This window comes from Setaria viridis, chromosome 1 (genome assembly GCF_005286985.2).
Source record: "Setaria viridis chromosome 1, Setaria_viridis_v4.0, whole genome shotgun sequence".
In the NCBI taxonomy this organism is placed as follows: domain Eukaryota; kingdom Viridiplantae; phylum Streptophyta; class Magnoliopsida; order Poales; family Poaceae; genus Setaria; species Setaria viridis.
In genome coordinates, this window is record NC_048263.2 from 10894878 (window position 1) to 10915725 (window position 20848).

Genomic DNA, 20848 nt, shown 5'->3' on the forward strand with positions numbered 1-20848 from the left:
GCGCAATCCATGCCGACCGGGGAAGTGGTATTTTAGCAGTGCTGCTGAGGCAATTTGCCCTTTATTTGACATCTCTGGCTCTAATATACCACACTATATTGAAGTACTACTCACCATTTAGGTAATTAGTCTGCTTCAATAAAATATCACGGATTTTGCCATAATAAAAAAAGCTCAGCGCTCAGTAGGTGTGCAGTCAGTGGAGGTTGTGACTCTAGCGGCAGGCGGCAAAAGAAAAGTTGGCCCAAGGGCATCTTTCGATGGCGTAAGCGCTCTTGTCTGCACCGTGAACGGCCATTTTCTCATCAGACTTCATTCATCATTCGGCGTCATGCCCTGCCATCTCCTCTGATTTTAATATCCTTTGCAAGATAAGACTCGATCCTATCGAGGTCTACTTTGTCATCAAGCGTGCAACTGCAAGATCCCCCGCTAGATAAGGATAAGCCATACGGTGAGCGTGAGGGTCGTGGATCGAGAATGACGAGGGCGCACGCCGTGGTGGTGCCCTACCCGGGCTCCGGCAACATCAACCCGGCGCTGCAGCTCGCCAAACTGCTCCACCGCCACGGCGTCTACATCACCTTCGTCAACACCGAGCACAACCACCGCCGCGTGCAGGACACCGAGGGCGCCGGCGCCGTGCGGGGGCGCGAGGGCTTCCGCTTCGAGGCGATCCCCGACGGCCTGTCCGAGGCCGACCGCGGCAAGCAGGACTACGGCCGCGGCCTGTCCGTGTCCATGAGCACGCGCTGCGCGGCGCCGCTCAGGGACCTCATCGCGCGGCTCAACGGCACGCCTGGCGTGCCGCCGGTCTCGTGCGTGCTGCCCACGATGCTGATGAGCTTTGCGCTGGGCGTGGCGCGGGAGCTCGGGATCCCGACCCTGGCGTTCTGGACTGGAAGCGCCGCCGCGCTGATGACCCACATGAGGCTCCGGGAGCTCGAGGAACGAGGATACGTGCCACTCAAGGGTAAGCAACGCATCACCCAAAAATCTTTCACACTTTCACAAACATGCTAACATGAACATACTCGATCCATCAATCCCGGCATGTAGATCAGAGCTTCTTGACGAATGGCTACCTCGAGAAGACGGTCATCGACTGGATCCCCGGCATGCCGCCGATCCGCCTCGGTGACTTCTCCAGCTTCCTCCGCACCACCGACCCGAACGATTTCGGCCTCCGCTTCAACGAATCAGAGGCCAACAAGTGCACCCAGGCCGGCGCCCTCATCCTCAACACCTTCGACGGCCTCGAGGCCGACGTCCTCGCCGCGCTCCGAGCCGAGTACCCGCGCATCTACACCATCGGGCCTCTAGGCTCCATGCTCCGGCGTGGTGCCACTGCCGCCGCCGGTGAAGACGATGGCGAATCGACCGGGCTAAGCCTGTGGAAGCAGGACGCCGAGTGCCTGGCGTGGCTGGACACGCAGGAGCCGCGCTCCGTCGTGTACGTCAACTTCGGCAGCCACACTGTGCTGACGCCGGAGCAGCTGGCCGAGTTCGCGTGGGGCCTCGCGGCGAGCGGCCACGTGATCCTATGGTGCATCAGGGACAACCTTCTTCGCGGCGGCGGCGGCGGCATGGCCGTGCTGCCGCCGGAGTTCACGGCCGAGACGGCGGGTAGGTGCCGCGTGACCCCGTGGTGCCCGCAGGAGCAGGTGCTGCGGCACCCGGCCGTGGGGTGCTTCCTGACGCACAGCGGGTGGAACTCGACGTGCGAGACCGTGGCCGCCGGCGTACCGATGGTGTGCTGGCCGGGGTTCTCGGACCAGTACACGAACTGCAAGTACTCCTGCGAGGTGTGGGGTGTCGGCGTCCGGCTGGACGCCGAGGTCAGGAGGGAGCAGGTCGCCATGCACGTCAGGGAGGTGATGGGGAGCGAGGAGATGCAGAGGAACGCGGCCAAGTGGAAGGAGGAGGCGGAGGCGGCCACCGGCCCCGGCGGGTCGTCGTTTGAGAATCTACTGAGCATGGTGAGAGCGCTCAGTAACCCACCCAACTCAGAAGACTGATGAGCTCAAGGATCAGTACTAATTACAGATTTACACTTCGACTGAAACACAACCCTAAAGTGTTGGCTTTGTCAGTAAAAGTGTTACTCTGTTGCCTCAAATAAAATTGGCATGCTAGCTTCTGTTGGTCGATATTCCACAATGTTGGGTTAATTTGGTCGTGATTGAGAATTATGTGCCAGCTGCGCCATGCCCGCATTTGAGAGATCATGACAAATAATAAAAGGATGTGTTGCTTCATGGGGGGCATCATGATTAACTATAATCCTTTATCAAATACTCCCTCCGTTCCAAAATTGTAAGTCATTCCAAGAATCTTGGAGAGTCAAAGTATCTCAAGTTTGACCAAATTTATATGATAATATAATAACATTTATGATGTCAACTAAGTATCATTAGATTCTTTATCAATTATATTTTCATAGTATATCTATTTGATGTCATAAATCTTTATATTTTTCTCTATAATTTTGGTCAAACTTGAGATGTTTTGACTCTCCAAGATTTTTGAAATGACTTACAATTTGGAACGGAGGGAGTAAATAGAAGGGGAACTAGCGTCAGTTAAAGCACACAGCACACAAGAATACATAAATTAGCTCATGTATTGCATTAATAATGCGTAATCTTATTGTTAGATATGAGCTCAGTGAATACGTAGCCCATAGTGTTGTTCTTTGAACATTGAGGGAACTTGACTTCAATGTCCCGCATAATAGTATTCTCCATCTTGTGTGTCCATCTTTTGCTTCTTTTGGATCGCTGATCGCTTTCCGAAGGACAAATGACCCCAGTCCTCGGAGGTGATAATAGGGCACACTTGTTCGGCACTTATTATTTGTAAGAGCTTTTTGTATATTGACAGGTTGAGGCACAAAGACAAAGGCCTGCAATTCCCTATGCAAGCTTCTTGTCACGTACCACGCAAGCTGGATGGTCGATGAACATGGTTGTATTTCAGTCGCCTGCTCATTAACACGTCGTATTTTCTACTCTGTCTTTACATTCATGCTTATCTGGACTACAACAGCTGTTTTATCGTCAACCCCATTAGATCATCATGGTACCAAATTTTTTTAGAATTCCCCAAATGCATCTCTTATAAGCTTCAAGTATGAGAAATATAGTAAGATAGTGATTGGTTCTTGAACTAGCTCAAGCCTGGATAGAAGTTATGCATGGCAAGCCCAAGACAGGCTTAAAGCAATTATAATAGGCTCGCGTTTGGTCCAGATAACTTAAGCTAGCATGTATAGATAAGATTATATTTGGTTAGGTGCACAATATGCTAGGATACCATTGTATTTGTTGAACGTGAAGTTACCCCTATTATCTCTCCTCCAGTGCCCAAGCCGTCCTCCTCCACCAGTCCACCCAACCACCTCGATGTAGTTAACTGAATCGAGCTCGGGCATGGACGAATTGAGTATTAATCGAGATCGGGCATGGACAAATCGAGCTCGAGCATGCTCCAATCAAGCTCCAACGAACATGGCCAGATTGGTCGCTCCATCTTCTTCCCATTCAGCCCAATGTGCTCGGTCCCACATAAACGTTGTAACACTATAAATAGGGGTGCCCAAGTAGAGTCAAGTAGAGGCCATATGGAGATGGCATAGGTAGCCACCATGAAGAGTTAAGTGATATGGCATGGTAGTATGGCATGAGTAGGATAGCCAAAAAAGTGTTAAGAGTCGTTGTGTTGTATCAAGTTGAGTAGTGAATAAAGCGTTCAGTTCCTTAGGGCAACTCCAATGGAACTCTCAAATTTGAGCTCCTATTCCCCCCTACAAGGATGTCTTATCCAGATTTCAGCCCCCTACTTTCCTTCACACTCCAACCGAACTCTCATATTACCTCCTTACATTTTATTCACCTCTTTCTTTATTGATACCATGTAACTAACAAACTAAGCATCATATATGTAAATGGTGTTATTTTCAACAATGATTTTATGAATAACTATATTCCGATGAATAATTTTTCAACATAGATAAGAATTAGTTGAGCATCAACACAAATAAGAATTAAATTGTAGCAAAATCCTTTCTATTTGCACTCTCTTCCCACTCTCAGCACCATTTTGTCTATCTCCACTCGTCTCTTCTCTCCCTCTCTACCGTTCTCTCCCTTTGTCTTGGTGATGGCTCTCCCTTTCCCTTCACCAATCTATGCGCTAGAGTGGGGAGGCCGCCGGCCCCCATGGGCACCGCCACGGGGCAGGCAAACAACAGGCCCCATGGGGGTGGCTGCAGCGGGCCACCACCAGTCCGCAAGGGCGCCGCTACTAGGAGGGGTGCCGCCGGTGAGATGAGTTCCATCGGCCCCCTGTTGACGGCTGTTAGCATGTGAATTTGTGAGCCATAAGCGTACGGATTAGTTGTAGCTCTTCCCTCAGAGTACTCCCCTAGGGTTTATCAATCCATGGAACTTACAATACAAGGTCTATTTCAACTAACATTGTTAGTATTAACTTGATGTTTATGAGAGATTCAGATCCAATCTACTAAGCATGTACAGACAGATAACAGATGGAGCAAAGGTAACCAATCTAGAGCAACCTAGACTATGCATATGTTGTAATTCTGAGCATAGATAACAAAGCAACACAGATATGATCTTAGTAAAAAGCATTTTTAAATCTACACCTCCGGTCCAGATCCTAAAACCTCCCACCTAACACAAGAAAGATCCTATCACGATCACCTCTATCAGTCCAAACAGGTTAAGGGCATGATCATAAGAACATGTCATACCCATCGATAGATCAGGCATGCAAATCTAGTCACCATGACCATAAGAACACCCTAGGCAATCTATCATCAATTCATAGATTGAAAAGCAAGCAAACCCGATAAAGCATAAAACCATCAAAGGAGATACTTAGATTCTTAAGAACATGAACATATCTATTACTTCACCATAAATGATTGTATATCACAAGATCACCGCTAGGATCCTACCTTGTTCTTGGTGACTTCTAACGCCAGAACTCCAGCTTGATCTTCCTCGTAGGGTGATCACACCGGTAGAGGTTCGCCTACGCTAGCCTCCGACAACCGCATGGCCATCAACTCTCCGAAGAGGTGTCCCACAAGCTCCTTCTGCTTCTGCTTCTTCACGTCGAGTACGTCATCTTGGATATCTAGCTTGATGGATTTTTTAGGATATTTATAGTCCAAAGAGCGTGTGGCAAAAATTGGAAGGCGAGAGGACGAAGGAACGCCCCAGGCCGATTGGCCTAGGCCTTCCTTTTGGCCCCTCGCATCCTGCTTCGTCTCGAAGTCTCCTCTGGTGCTCTAGAATCTTCTTTTCACTTGCATGTGGGCCTAGCACATTGGTAGCTTCGGGATGAAATTGATCTTCAATGACTTTCCAAATCTGCACTTGATCTTCTCCGATTCATCTTTGATCCTGAGCTAGTCCTTGCCATATCTTCATAAACTTAGCCCCTAAGTAACTTTGGAGGATTGCATGCCAAAGATAGGAACCAAAGGACGCTAGAGGGTGCTAGGCCGATCAGCTTGGATTTCTCTAGGCTGATCAGCCTAGCCCCTTCCTGAGCCCTTTGATCTTCGTCTTCGTCTTCTTCTTCCACTTCTCCATATATTGGGGCTTTTGGATTCAAACCTAGCAGTGTTGTGATTGCTCCATATGTAATAATCTTCGCTTCATCCTTTATTCTAAAGGATAGGCATGGATTTTCTTCATTTTTCTCCTCGTTCCATTGCATGACCTTTTTCATGGTCATGAACATCTCCACGGCCATATCCTTGCACACACTGACAGGGTCATTAAGAGCGAATTGCATCCACCCAATATTTCCCAGGAGCTGTAAATATCATTATGAAATTCAATATCCTGAAGAAAGTCATTGTCAAAGTCATGGTTGGCGACGATTCTCCCTTCAATATTCTTCAACTGCTCTTCCTCTTCCTTGCTTTTTATTATGAAGCCGTATTCCGACTTCTTTTCGGTGAAGCCTCCAGAGAGCGAGTTGCTCTCCTCGAAGTGTCCGGTGCGGCCTTAGGAATTCTGCGCGGTTCATCAAACCACATGGAGGACCTTCGTGTGGTCATCCCACCAAGCAACATACAATCGCTGCGTGGTGGTGCGTCGTCGACGTCCATGCCTCGCGGTGACTTGGAGACCGAGTGCCGCCGCGAAGGGCTTGATGTAGATGATGCTTCGGCCAATGAGTGAGACTTCTTAGTCTTCCTGAAAATTCTTCGCAAGCTCTTCATGGCTGCACACTCAGGAAAAACAGCTCGCCGGGGTTTCTTGCCGACGAGAAAATTTCACAAGAACTCGGAGTAGCAAGAGGTGATTGCTGAAATTTTTCTAGTGGTTGGAATTCTTTGTATGAGTGGAGTTTCAAAATTTTCAGAGGCTATTTAGAGGCATTATTGGTGTGTTGGATGAAAAATATGATGAACAAGTGAGAGGGGGTGCATACCAAGGGGGGCGCCTGGAGGCTTAAAAGACCTCAGGCCGATTGGCCTGAGGCACACTAGGCCAATTGGCTTGGTGGTTTTCCACCTCCTTTGATTGTTATTTTTCTTCCCATGCTTGCTTAGCCATTATTGCACTGAATTTTCAGATCCTTCACGTGAATGCACCACCAAGTAATCTCCTCCACTCCTTTGTGTTGTCACTTTGATGAAATTCATGCACCTATGTGTCATAGCCTTATTGTTTTCTCAATTTCACTCAATGCCGTGTACTTTGAGCTTCAACAAATAAGTATGGCAGGCCACTCTTTGTTTCTTTATGCATGTGTGGTAGGTGAGAGTGCCTTCATAATTGTTCCTGTGATCACAAAATCAACCATTAGTGTAAATGAAGCTCATAAACCCTCCAAATCATATTTAGATGCTTAATCCTCCTCTAATTTTGAAAATTAAAAATTAACTCAGAGCTAGCAATGAGTTCAAATAAATATTAGAGGAGTTTTGAAGCATCAAAAATATTTGTAGGTCGAAAGGATTTCCGACTACATTAATTTTGGTTGCACCAGAATCGTTCATCATCATGAATTGAGATGAAGCAATTTCGATTTCAATCGCGGGGTGAGGGGTTGAGGTTCTAATTTTGGCCAAAAGTGAGAGAGGGATTTTGAATGAAATAAATAAATAATGCTCAAAGAAATTATAATTCTAAAAAAACCGATGAGTTTTTCAAGTTCAAGCAAACCAAAATCCTATGGTCACGTGAGTCCTAGCATGCGTCAAAAATTTACAATGTAAAAACAACACAGCTGTACTCGTGTGTTTATTATGAAAACAAGTCAGGCTAAACATCATGGCCAAGATGAAAAGTCTAATAGGATACGGATATATGGTTCTAATTTTCCAAGAAAACTCAAATGACAATTAGGATGGCTCGTGTCATTGGTTTATGAAAAAGAGAGGAATAGAAAATGACTGAGCGAATAAAATTTCAAATATTGTCTTGACCGAAGGTTCAACTTATTAAATATTCACTAGGTATGATGTAGCAAAATCTGCGACTCGCTTACTTAGACACTTCAAATGACTTCAGGGTTGTCCTCCCAGTAGCTTATTCTTGACTCGATGATCGGGTTGCCTCCTACAAAGCGCTTCGTTTAAAGTCTATACCTAGACTCTTCAATTCTTCACTTCGGACCAGCGCTTGGTGTCGGCGCTGCAGTCTTCCGCAACCACTTCTTCACTGTCTTTGGCTTTGATGCAGGCATAGGCTTGGCTATCTTTTTGGTCTTCACAGGCTCGCGTTCTTCCTTCTTCTAAACAATAACAACTTTTTCTGCTAGCTTCTTTTCTTCTGCCTTCTTGTTCTTCTCGTCCTACTTGACACGCCAATGTGGCGGTATATACTTGCTAGAAATCATGTTGCATATCTCAAAGTGTGGGAGAAACTTGAACGCGCTCATAGTGCCATTGATGTCAAACTTGATCTCGCCCTTCCCAACATCTATATTTGCTCTTGCAGTCTTCAAGAACGGCGTTCCCAGGATGAGTGGGGATTTAGCTCCTCCTCCCATCTCGAGTATCATGAAGTCAACAGGGACAAAGTGATTCCCGATCTTCACAGGTACATCTTCAGCAATGCCTTCGGAATAGCGAACGGTGTTGTCCGCCAACTCCAGGCACATAGCCGTTGGTTCTGGCTCCAGCAGGCGTACCTTCTCAAACACAGCTTTAGGCATGACGCTCACACTTGTGCCAAGATCACATAATGCCCTTTCGAATATTACCGCTCCAAGTGAACACGAGATGGTTGGACATTCAGGATCTCTTTTCTTCTCGGGAGCTTGATTAGTGATTGCAGCATTGCACTCTTCTGTCATCTTGATGTGATCTATAGTGAACTGCGGAATCTCTCGCTTGTTTGTCAAGATATTCTTGAAGTAGCGATTGTAGGTTGGAACTTGTAAAGTGTCCAGCAGTAGCATATTGATGTTCAACATGCGCACAACTTCAACAAACTATTCGTCAGTTTTACCTAGATGATAGCGTAGTTTCTCTAGTAGAATCTTTGTGTCATCTTGATCGACCATCTCAAACTCTGACTTTTCTATTTCAATCTTTAGGGCTAGGGTATGTGTCTTCTCCTTTGAAGTTATCTCTACTTCTGCAGCTAGTTTAGGCTTCCTAGCTCCCGCCGGATATTTTGGATCTTCTGTTTCCTTGCCTGAGTGAGTTTGAATAGCTTTAGCTGACTCTAGATTCCTAGCAACTTCCCTTGATTGCTTGTAAAATGGACAGCTAACTGTGTAACTTGAGTCTCTAGCATCTTCATCATGTTCATCACTTGGTGGTTCGAACTTCCAACTTATGTCACTTTGTTGTCAATATTTTCCAATCTCCGCTTGATCTTCTCCGATTCCTCTTTGATCCCGAGCTGGTCCTTGCCATATCTTTGTAAACTTAGCCCCTAAGTAAGTTTGGAGGATTCCTTGCCAAAGATGGGCACCAGGGGGCACCAGAGGGTGCCAAGCCGATCGGCCTGGGCTCCTCGAGGCCGATCAGCCTAGCCCCTTCCTGGGCTCTTTGACCTTCTTCTTCGTTCGGTTCGATGCTCGTTCAGTGCTTTATTCAAAAATATGCTTTTAAGCACAATTTTCATCAAAAACACAACATCCTCCAAAATACGTTGCATATGTGAAAATAATCGATTTATTAGATGTAATCAATAATTTAGGTATTAAATTCATGTCATTATTAAAGATAAATAGGGGTAAAGTGTGTCAATAGTGAGTGTCAACAATCCCATCGGCGGGGCACTGCCTGTCGTACATACATCTATAGGACCACTAGAAGGTTTTGACAGTCCTAAATATGGGGCTGGACACCGAGTCGCGTCTGACATGGAGACCATGGCGCAAGACAGCGTAGTCTACATGAAAAGATAGGAACTAGTCGAGGATTAGGAAAGTACTCATTGTAATAAGAGTAGAGCTCCTCTAGTCGTATCCGACTAGTATTCTTGTAACCAACCAACTTGTAACCCTGCCCCTAGCAATATAAGGCAAGGCAAGGATCCCCTCAAAAGCAATTCAATCTAACCAACACACAGGACCAGATCTCGACGAGCCCCACTAACCAAAACACTACCTCGGGCACCCCCATCGGTAGATTGTTGGGTCTAAACACCGACAGCTGGCGCGCTAGGTAGGGGATCTCGCTGAGAATCCACTGGCGAACTCGATGGCACAAGTCATCATCAAGCCAATCATCGCATTTGAAGCAGGCGTGACGTTCATCTTCGGCTCCTAGGTTTGCATCGCAGACGGCGCTAGAAATTTCCACCACCACATTGCGCCAACCCTGGAGAAGAAGCAGCAAGCCATCGTGAATTTCAGCAAATTTTCAATTTCTAACCTAGTCAAAGGTTGGAGGGACGAGTATGAGTACAACTCGACTTCTTCCCCTGGTCGGATTGACTTGCACGAGCTGACTCATAAGCTATCGTGCGAGTTGGATTACCACCAGAGTCGATTCCCGTTTGGACTTTGCAACACAACCACTTTTTATCAGGTGGCCCTGTCCAGATCACAATCCAATACAGATGCGATCGAGGACCTCTACTACTACTCGAATCTAGATGAGGAGACTCCTTTATCAAGTCCACTGTAGGGCCTAATAATCACATCAACTCCCCAAGGCAAATTCATCTACTAGCCCAACATGAAGCCACCCGCTCTTGCCAAAGACGACGATTCGCGCATCATCGCCTACCTCGACACTCTGCCGTACCAAAAGGGAGCTCCTCTGTCACCCATCTATGAGGAAGGCGGCACCACGGAGGTCATCACTTCAAGCTCGGGAAGCCACTCTCCAGAGAGAGAGCTCTTCACCCTCATTACTGGACAAGAGGATGAAGAAGAAGAGCAATGGGATAGAAACCCACGACATGAGCGTCACCCAGACGACGTCTCGCAGGACGAGCTCACCACCAATGTTGTTGGTGAAGAGACTGAAGCTCAAAGAACTCGACAACGACCAAGAAATGTCGCAAAAGCAGAGCGTCGCTACCGCCTTGCAGTGGACCTACCAATCCAAAACTTGGATAACGCCTTTGAAGCAGTTCAAACACGTCACCATTGTACTCCCCTGGCTACCGTTGCGTCTATCGATCTCATCACCCGAGCGATGCCGTAGAACAAGTACACTAGACAATTGGGCGAACTGGTGGAACTCGCATACGAACAACTCGATCAGCAGAATCCGTTACAGTCAGTCCAATGCACCGCATCCCAGCGAAGTCAACATGGCAGTAGCCATAGAGGCCCTCCATCCAGACCATGCCAAGACGCAGGTACGATTTCCCCTCTCTTCCCTAGACTGCATGGCCGTCGGAGATGAGAAATCGGCATACTGGCAAGGGAAATCTCTGTGGAAGCGCGAGAGCACCGGTTGTTGGTGCCTTTGCCTGATGAGAGCTCGAGAGAGGACCTCCTAGGAGTGAGAGTCGAGAGGGGGAGAATGAGGTCGCCTCATCGCTCGAGGGCCAGATGAGAGATCGGTTGGAGAGGATTTTTTTCATTTTAACCCTCATAGATGAGGTAGGGGCTCAAGAAGGGTCTCGGTTGAAGTTGCTCTTATGAGAGTTGGTCTCCCGTGTTGGTGTCGGTGTGAAAGTTTCCTCGGAGTAGTATGGGTAAGCGTCCACATAAGTGTTATTATAGTATTTTGGTGCTACTTCTAGGAAGTTGGTGTCAAGGTCAGTGCGCCGATTTATCAACAACTAACATCGATACAGAGTCAGACAGCATACATGATCACTGGGCATAACGGCAGCACTATGATGGGAACATTTTTTGAACTGAAGTACGAAAATTTTAAAAATATATATGTATCAATGTATGTATCATGTTTTGAAGAAGATAAGTCAGTTGGATTGGGATTTGTCATTTGAGACTCAAATATGATAGTTTAAGTTTCAGGTGCTGGGAAATTGTCATCTGGCCTACTTCTGTCGGAGGACTGAGGCTTGCTTGTATTTACCTAGGCTAGGGCTTAAATTCTTTGTTTTGCAAACTCTTGGTGTCCAAAATGTCCCTCTATTCTTGAGTTTGTACCAAGGTTGCTGGCTTGGCTGGCAGACCATGAGTTTGTAACATGATTTGGCTGCACCTTTTGTTTAGTGGAAGCTAACTCTTTGTCTCTTTTTATCTTATCTAAAAAACAATAGCTGGCTGAATATCTGAAACAGGAGTGGAAAATCAATTTTATTTGGAGTGGTTAATGAACAACAAGGTCTAAGCTGTGTTTGCTGGATATCCTTTGGTGAACCCATCATATTAATTTATCCCTGAAATATTGATATAGCCTGATCTCGGCTTGGTGAAGGTGATGGAGACAATTGGGTTCCTGTCAAATAGTAATCACTTCCTATGTTCAAAATGATGAGGCAGAGAGGGTCTGTGTTAATTGAAGTTGTACTCGCTGGTACTTTGTTGGCTAGTATGTGTTACCAATACATTAGGCACAGAATTAAAAATCCGATGATTGACGGGAGAGAAGCACAACAATCAGCCATGTCCATTCTTAAATCTAATACCATGTGTATCGCTTTGGCTTACACATGTAGCGGCACATTGGAGCAGAGGGGATGCCTTGCCTCCCAACATGAACTTCCAGCGCCGGCCCCACGGTTACCGTGTCCAGTGTCACGTAGCAGCACATCATACGACCAAACGCCGGCCGGGAGGTCGTCTGCCTCGATCCAGCAACAACCTTGTTAGAATCGCTTGCCGCTGGTCGAGGCAGGAAAACGACCTAGTCAGAGGCTTATCCTTACGGCATTCAGGGACTCAAAGGGGTGGACGGTGCCACCGTGCCATTGCCCGAGTGCCCCAGGCCACCAGCGTCCCCACGACGAGAGTGTCGCCTGCATGGCAGCCGTTGTCGATGTTGGGCAATGGGCATTGGAACGTCCACGCTAGCTGACGACGTCGTCGCCGTGCATGCTGGCTGCTGACGAGGCTTCATTCGTCCAGCCCCTGTGATGCCCTCGACGTCGCAGCCGTGAAGGATAAGGATTGCTTGAGGCGGCGTGCGGACGCAGGCGCGCCACTAATGGGTAAGGACACAGATCATGGTGTGGTGCCGTGGCATCGGACACCGCGGCGTCCACGGCACAAGGCAAGATGACGTACAATGTCCTGATCGACCAGAACCAGGCGTCCACGGACATTGACCTTGCTCGGCGCGGGCGCTCATGCAAGGATACCGTTCCACGGGTAGCGTCCTGGCAGCCGGATCGAGTTCATGCATCATTGCATCCTGCGACGCGGTCACCATGGCATGGAACCTTGCCGGCTTGCCGCTGCGGCATGCTGACTCCGCGAGTAACGGTGCTCGGTGCCGACACCAGCCGCGGCGGTGCGCTACGCCTGGCTATCAGCGTAGCATTGGTGGAGACATCCTCTTACTAGCCTCTCTCGCCGTCCCCGTCTCCCGTCTTACCAGCGGGCGGCGTTGACCGCCATTCCCAACGACCAGGGGGTGGACGGGATTTCATTTACCGTCCACCCCTTGGGTACGTGGCAGTCCTCGAATCCGTCTCCTACGGTCAGGATTAAGCAAACGACACCTGATGCCAACGCTCTGTGAAGTGTAATAAGGAGGGCTTCAGTTCATCGCCCTTTTGCCAGTTAGTAATCATAGGAGTGAGAGATTCAGAGAACTCCTGAAAATATTGCAAATTTGAAACCACCATTTTCAAAGTGATCAGCACTGTTGTTAACAGAGATCAGTTTGGTCACGATACCAATTTTAAATATTTTGTATGTTCATAAGGCAGATCAACTTTAAACAGCATTCAGATGCAAATTGTGTTTTCGCCTGAGCCAGTGAAGTTGGCGTAAGAATCTGGAACAAGGCGTCCTCTAAACTAGCAAAGAGAGAAGTGACGCAGAGAAACTGGGAATGTGGGCACTTATCTCTGCGTTAAACTGAACTTTCTCCCCTTGTGGCTTCACTCGTAGAGTTCAGTCTTCAGTTTCTAGCGGAATAAGAAGTTTCAGGAGCAAATTCCTGCTAGTGTCTGTTGTAGGATCAGGTCGACTTTAAAGTTTGTGCTAATGTATCTGGTGCAGAAGCACATTGTCTAATGGGCCGCCATAATATTCAGAGACGATATATGCCGAGCTTAGAGTTCAGAATTTCAGACATTGCAAAGAAATTTCAAACATTGATCACTGAGGCCGAGAGGAAGAACGATCTGCAAACTGAATGTGAAAGCTTCCCGAATCTGCAAACTGAACCTTCTAATTCGATCGGCCATGTGCCCGCTCCTGGTTTCGCAGATCATGCACACCAAGAGAGATGCGTCACGGGCATGCCATGATCCGATGCGAAGCTTTCCTAGTTAGGCTCGAACATCAGCGGATCGCATCCGCAGTTGCGACGATATTTTTGGCAACTCCAGTCGGACTCACTCCTATCGTAAATACTCGACTTGCCTCGCCCTCTCGACTTGCTAACGTTGCCTCTCCCCTAGCCTAGTAGACGAGCAATCCATCCGCCGCCTCGCCTTCCTACCTCTCGCAATGGCTGCTTGCGTAGAGCCCGCCGTCGCCGTCTGTAACCACGCCGCCGCTGGGCCGGCTTGCCTCAAAAGGAGGCGCATCGCCGTCGGAAGCGCGGAGCAGTACGAGGACATCGGCCGCCTCGGCGAGGGGGCCTTCGGCGCGGTCGTCAAGGCACGCCACCGCGCCACGGGCCGGATCATCGAGATCAAGCGCATCGGCAAGGCCCAGGGCAGGCACGCCGCGCTGCTGCGCGAGGCGCGCTTCCTCGAGGAGGCGAGCGGCGGCGGCGCCAACCCCTTCGTCGCCGGCTTCCGCGGCGTCGTCCGACACCCAGACACCTTTGACCTCAGCCTCGTCATGGAGAGCGTGGGCCCAAGCCTCCACGACCTCCTCCGCCAACGCGGCTGCGGGAGCCCGCCGCTGCCCGAGGCAACGGTGCGCGCCGCTATGTGGCAACTGCTTAGGGGTGCCAAGAAGATGCACCACTGCCACATCGTGCACCATGACATCAAGCCCACCAACATCCTCGTCGGCGATAGTCACCACGTCGTCAAGTTCTGCGACTTTGGGCTCGCCATGTCCACCGACGAGCGGCCGCCGTACAAGGCGGCCGGCACGCTGTGGTACATGGCGCCGGAGATGCTGCTGGAGAAGCCCGACTATGAAAGAGCTCATCAACAACGGGAGTCCTCTGTTCCAGGGCTTCTACAGTGAAGGACAGCTCTGTGCAATCTTCGACGTGCTGGGCACGTCTGACGACACCACATGGCCTTGGTTCTTATCCACGGCATTCGCCACTGTGGTGATGCCGGAGCTGGACATGCAGCGGCCAAACAAGCTGTCAAGGAAGGATTCGAGATCCTCAGCGGCCTCCTCGCGTGCAACCTGGAGAAGAGGCTCACGGCAGCCGCGGCGCTCAAACACCCATGGTTCGACAAGATCGACGTGCTGGAGCTTCCAAAGAAAGAAGAGTTGGCATCGCCGATGCTCTTACGGCCCAAGAGACGGAGGATACATGCTGTGTGGGCAACATGAACTCCTTTTGGTCTTTGTATGCAGTTCTTCAAAGCAGAGCATGTAAATCTGTAATTTTGTATATGCTATGTAAACGTTGATGTAATGTAAACTTAGTTTCTTCTTGAATCTTAAGAGCAGAGCTTTTGATGGCCCTTGCAATGTTTGATGTAAATTGCACTGTATATTCAAATTTAATCCCTTTCTATGTGCTATTGAATGATTTTGATTGATCGTTTCATAAGCATCTCACCTGGTCCTGACGTTAAGAAATCTGAAATTTGGTACGCCGTAACCGAAGCAATTGGTACATGGCCAAATAGAAAATGTATATTGGTTTAACATGCACGGACATAGATACTTCAATCAAACAATAAACATAATGATATCTTATATTAGTAATTGAATACTCCTTTTGGAGTCTTCACATTAATCCTCACGGGACATGTTAGAAAAATAGATAAATTCATAAACTTCTAAAAAAATTAGAAACATGCGGCCATCAATCTAGTGGACTCTAATAATAACCAATTAGATCTATTATGTTTTTCAAAAAATTATCCACCTCTTCCATTATAAAAAAATTCTAAAATAACCCCTAAATCTATAGACAAGGACATGCATCTTATTATTGTGTTAGAATATTTAACAAATGAGAGAATAATAAGGTAAGAAAAATTTTATTATTAGCTTGGGTCCTAAGTTTTCCATGAGCCTTTAATACTTATTTATGTGAAACTTCCTTCCCATGCAGAATGACGAGTTGATGGACTAGTATAGCAAAAACAAGATGATAGAAAATTCCACGCCCAATATTCTGTGGACTGAGATATGATTCATTAGTGCAACAAAAACGATCCCCACAAATCCTTTTTGGAGAAAAATTTTCAAGAGAAAAGCAGAAATTCAGTGCTACATAAGTCTGCCAAAACCTTTATTTTAGTGACATATCTCATAAAGCCGAGGCAGGGTAAGAAATGATCTTCATTCTTTCATTGGTTCAGTGTACTAAATTTAGGTAGCTGGTACTGAAGCCGGTAGATGATTAGTGGATCGCATGAGCTTCACAAGCCTTATTTAAACTATGGTTATCACCTATCAATAATATCCCTCCTTGCGTTTGGGTCAGTCACCACGGACTGCTTTTTCATAAATTAACACCAAACTGAAGCTAATGGATTTCAGTACTACATAATTCTGCTGAATGTAGCTCAGCTTGTGATGTTGTGGTTACTTTGGTAGTTTGGTGATGAGGCTTAGAACTATGTTGTTACTTTGGTGATGATGCTAAGTTTGTGATGTGTTGGCGCTAGAAATCGGTCAACCGAATCCCCAGCGTCTGACACACGACCCGGGAGAATCTGCTTAACTCCTGTTCGGGTGATTGCCCTAGTGCGGTTCGCGCGGCGTGCCAGCCAATCTGACCTGTTGATTGGCAAGGAAGAATACGTGTCAGGTCCGGAAGTCGCGATTGGCTAAATTTCCGATCTTGAGAGAGCTTATCAGCGAATCGGCCGATTTGCCGTAATAAAGAAATCGGCTATAAAGCAACCGATCACTGTAGCAGTGTAGACAAAAACTACTGGAGTAATTGACACAATGCTATAGTAACAACACTAGGAACAGATCTAATCGGCTATATGTAAAATAAGTGAATTAAATAGCAGAATATAAGGAAAGCCGAAACTGCCGATTCCTAGCTAGATAACTGGTGATAAAACTAGAAAAACAGGTAAAACCTATGATTCTAGTAAATATCGATAACTAGTGAATAAATCTAAACGAAACGACAGCGATGCGCCCGAAGTTAAAGCTTAGAATTTACTCGGTAAACGGAACTTACAAGATCGGCCGGAGGTCAAGTTGATGCAGCCCCGCCAACCCGTACGAACTCGTGAAAAAGAAGAAAGTATTTGGCGAAGTCGCCTGCTTGAAAGTAAGTACGAGGAAATAGTAGTTTGTTATATTGATTTATTGATGATTACAGATCTACAAAGGTAGCTATTTATAGCCCCGTAAGACGACTCCTTATCTGACTAGAACTCTATCCCTAATTCAAATAGAAAACGAATATTTACAAGTATGATCCGTACTAGGTTGGTTATTATACGCTTCACGGGCTGATCTCCCCTTCATCCTTCTATTCCTTTCCAAGCCCATACCGGCCCAATTATTCCAACCTCCTAATCGGCCGATTCCTCATCGGCAAAAGGTAACCGATCGGGAACCTGGCGTGTCCGATCCGAACCCCAAGGGTTAAGCGAGGCAGAAGTCATCGGCCGATCCCGTACTGTAGCATTGGCCGATCTTGGACTGTAGCGCCAACCAACCGATCTCGAACTGTAGCGCCATTCGGCCGATTTCCAACTATACTTTCCTATTTCCTCTTCTCCTGGCGCCGATTTCACTCGTGACGAAATCTGGCGTCAACACATGCCCCCCAGTTTCGGAGTAAAACATAGTCTTTACTTCAAAATTCTTTTCAACTTCCCCTCCGAAACAACCGCAATGAAAATATCCTTCCGTTTCGCGGTCTTCAACCTGATGATTGCAATCTTTTCGAAACGGGCGCCCACGACAACCACTACTCCCAAAAAACTCGAAACGCCGGCGCGGTAAAAATTCCACTTTTACCCCTCCTTAGGCGCCCTTTAAATATCAGTTCACCCTGTTCTTCTTTTCGAGCTCACGTCCTTCTTCCTCAGCGCGCGCGAGCCTTCTTCCTCCTCCAGTTCTTTCCCTTAGTTCCAAAGCTTGCTAGTGCCATCTTCCTGTCGCTTTTCCTCCTCCCATCCAATGGCGGCACCTTCAGGCAACTCACCCGGGCGCGATGCTCCAGAAATGGCGCCTCCGGCGGAAGTGGCGACAGCGGTTGCTCCATCGTCAGAAGAAGGAGCTTCATCGGAGATACCAATGGCGATCCCCATAGCGGCCTCATCCTCCGCAGCTGCACCGGCGGTCACGCCGACTACAAAGAACTTCATCCCAGAGGTTATTACCGAATCCTTCCTCTATCGGCAATGCATTTACTTTAGATCTATTTCTTACTTTTGCACCCCCCCCCTTTCCTTTTTAGGCGGTTAAACATCGCATCACCATCCATCTTACGGGAAATCCCAGCCTTATTTGTCTCGGACCTATGGGGAACCCAGATCCAATAGAGCTCATCAATTTAGAAACCCACAGAATCTCCTTCAAACAATCCACCATGGACCTGGATCACCGGTTGGGCACCTTTAGGTCTTGGCCGAATGAAACCCCGGGTTGGAGGGAGTGGTACCAACTGATAGCCGAACCGAAGAGGGTCCAATGGGACGAGCTCAAAATCGGCCAATGCATCAACCTGTCTTTGTCCCAGATGGAGCGAAATGAACCATTGGTGATAGCAGCCTCTTACTTCTGGTCTGACGCCCTTAATGCATTCTTGTTTGGGCATGGACCTATGACCCCCACACTAGCCGATGTGGTTCTACTGACCGGCCTTGATATCTCCTCCCCGGACACACCTTTCCACCTCTTAGCCGCAACATCGCATCGGCTGGACACGAGAGGAATCGGCGGGTGGAAAGGATTCATCAGATGTAACAAAAGGGCCGGGTCTGTTGAGAATAGGGAGCACACGGCCTTTTTAATGATGTGGTTGGAAAAACATTTCTTTTGCGGAAGAGCAGCCGGCCCATCAACCAACACCTAGGCTTTAGCCGAAGCGCTATCGGCAGGAACCCCTGTTCCCCTTGGAAAACACTTGCTAGGGGAGGCCTACCACATGCTCCACCAAATTGGCATCAAACTCTCCAAGGGGGAGCCGATTGGAAATCCAGGCGGACCCTGGTGGTTCATCAATTTGTGGCTGAACCTTTATATGAGCAAGATCTCTCAGCAGAGAGTGGAACACATGATGTTCCCTAACATAGAATCGGCAGAAGATTCTACTGCTCGACGCCAATGCACATCCTTTGGTGAAGCGGAGTCGGCCTTCCCGGGTTGCCTGTACTCTGCTACAAAAGTGGCCGAGTACTTTCGATGGTTTTACAACGGCTTTAATGAAGATGCAACCGTCTGGTTTCCTTATCAGCGGGACGACCCAATCTTCGAACTCCCAACTTGCTTCGACTCGACGACTGGCCGATTCGACGAAGAACTCACCGATGAGTTAATCAAGCGAGGAATCCTGTCAGCCAACTTCTTTTTGGGGAAAGATGCCCCTACATATGAGTTCTAAAATCCTTCTGCTGCAGCACGCCAACTCGGCATGGGTCAGCTGCCGATTCAAGTATATTTTACTAGCCGAGCCAAGTTCAGAGATGGGCTCACAACAGGTCTGGACTACAGTCGGCTGCGAGACCGGATCCCGGACTCCACTACTATTGACCTGAACAACTGGATAGTAGCTCCCTTCGCTATCCAGCCATTCAAGCTTTGGTGGGCCGAATGGAAACAATTCCTTTTCTGCAACTCCGCATCGGCATACTGCAATCTCCTGGACCCAACCAACATCGACCCAAACGCCGAGGTATTTTTCCTTAGCCGATTTTTATTCTTCTATCAACGCAGCTGAACACTAATGTTTTGCCATTGTTTCAGTCCGAGAACCGTGTCCCCCCAACACACAGCCGGAGTGGTCGGTTAATTGAAGATCATCCATACACCACCTACCCTCTCATCGGCTATGATGCTCCGTCTGTAGACGTAATTGCTGGCCGATCGAAGCAAGTGCAGAAAAAGGTCACCAAGAAGACCAGTCGCCGAGTCCGGGCCCGTACAGAATCGGCGGATCCTCCCATGCTCGTATCGGCAGAGACTTCGGTCGCACCACCCCCTCAAGCTACCAGAGAGATCGACACTCAAGTCGTCGCGCAAGCCGGGGCAGCCGCCGCATCACTGCTGTTAGAGGCCGTGCAGGTAAACTTATGTTTATCCCTTCCGATTGTCGTTTCGATATTAATCCTTCTTATCTTAGACTGCACAGATTACCCCCATGGACACACAACAATCGGCAGCAACCCAATCGGCCATCGACGCGCCCCCACTCCCATCCGTTGAGGTATAACACAATTTCACCGATTCCCCTAGTATTTGAATAATATGCTTACTCAACCTTCTGACACTGGTCATCGGCAAGCCAAGCGCTCCTCAACCACTGTTCCCCTCTCGGGAGGCTGGTCCAAGTACAGCGCCAATCATCGTGGAGTCTTCCTCTTCTGATGAACCCATGGCACCAGCCCCTGAACCGAGGATGACGGCTTCCCAAATGCAGCTTGAGGAGATCCGATTCAAAGAGGTAAGAAACCTTTCAACTTTATTTAGCCGATTTGCTATCACCATCAGCCGATTCATTTTTCTTCTTTACTATTTCCAGGAACAGGACACCCCTGACAACAGCCTTTTCTCCTTTGCGGTCGCCCTCTCTGACGACGAAGAAGTCGCCTCCCGCCAGATCACCTTGAGCTCCATCCCCGACGACGTCCGGGCCAAGCTTACCAACATCCGATCCCTTCTTCAAGGAGACATTGGCCGATTGGTAGAAGATGCCTCGCCGATTCGGCAGCTCTTTGGTGACGTCAGTGTTGGGATACGAGGTAGGCTACACTAGCGCAATTCAAAAATTCTACCACGTATAACCAGGAAGAACTGCCGTATAAGGATCACGGGATTACCACTCGACGCACTACTGGTGCGGAAGATGTAGATATGCGTCGATGCAGTGAAGACGATCACGTAGTCGTACGTAGTCGATCACGTCCAGCAGCTCCTCAGCAGCTCGTCCACGTGCAGCAAGATCACCTCCGGTGCCACG

The 20848-nt window shown here is 48.1% G+C and overlaps 3 protein-coding genes across 3 annotated transcripts; 2 read left to right on the forward strand and 1 right to left on the reverse strand.

The window, feature by feature from the left end:
- The first annotated feature begins 315 nt into the window (after positions 1-315).
- Positions 316-2258, forward strand: LOC117836613 (7-deoxyloganetin glucosyltransferase). The gene is made up of 2 exons (XM_034716113.2): positions 316-973; positions 1060-2258. The coding sequence occupies exons 1-2, from the start codon at positions 481-483 to the stop codon at positions 2016-2018; spliced, it is 1452 nt and encodes a 483-aa protein (XP_034572004.1). The 5' UTR covers positions 316-480; the 3' UTR covers positions 2019-2258.
- A 5584-nt stretch (positions 2259-7842) lies between these two features.
- LOC117853896 (uncharacterized) lies at positions 7843-8466 on the reverse strand. Its single transcript, XM_034736181.1, has one exon. It carries the CDS (start codon positions 8464-8466, stop codon positions 7843-7845), a length of 624 nt encoding a protein of 207 aa, XP_034592072.1.
- Positions 8467-14055: 5589 nt separating this feature from the next.
- Positions 14056-15085, forward strand: LOC117853905 (putative cyclin-dependent kinase F-2). The gene is made up of 2 exons (XM_034736188.2): positions 14056-14747; positions 14799-15085. Exons 1-2 carry the CDS (start codon positions 14056-14058, stop codon positions 15070-15072), a joined length of 966 nt encoding a protein of 321 aa, XP_034592079.2. The 3' UTR covers positions 15073-15085.
- The last annotated feature ends 5763 nt before the right edge of the window (positions 15086-20848 follow it).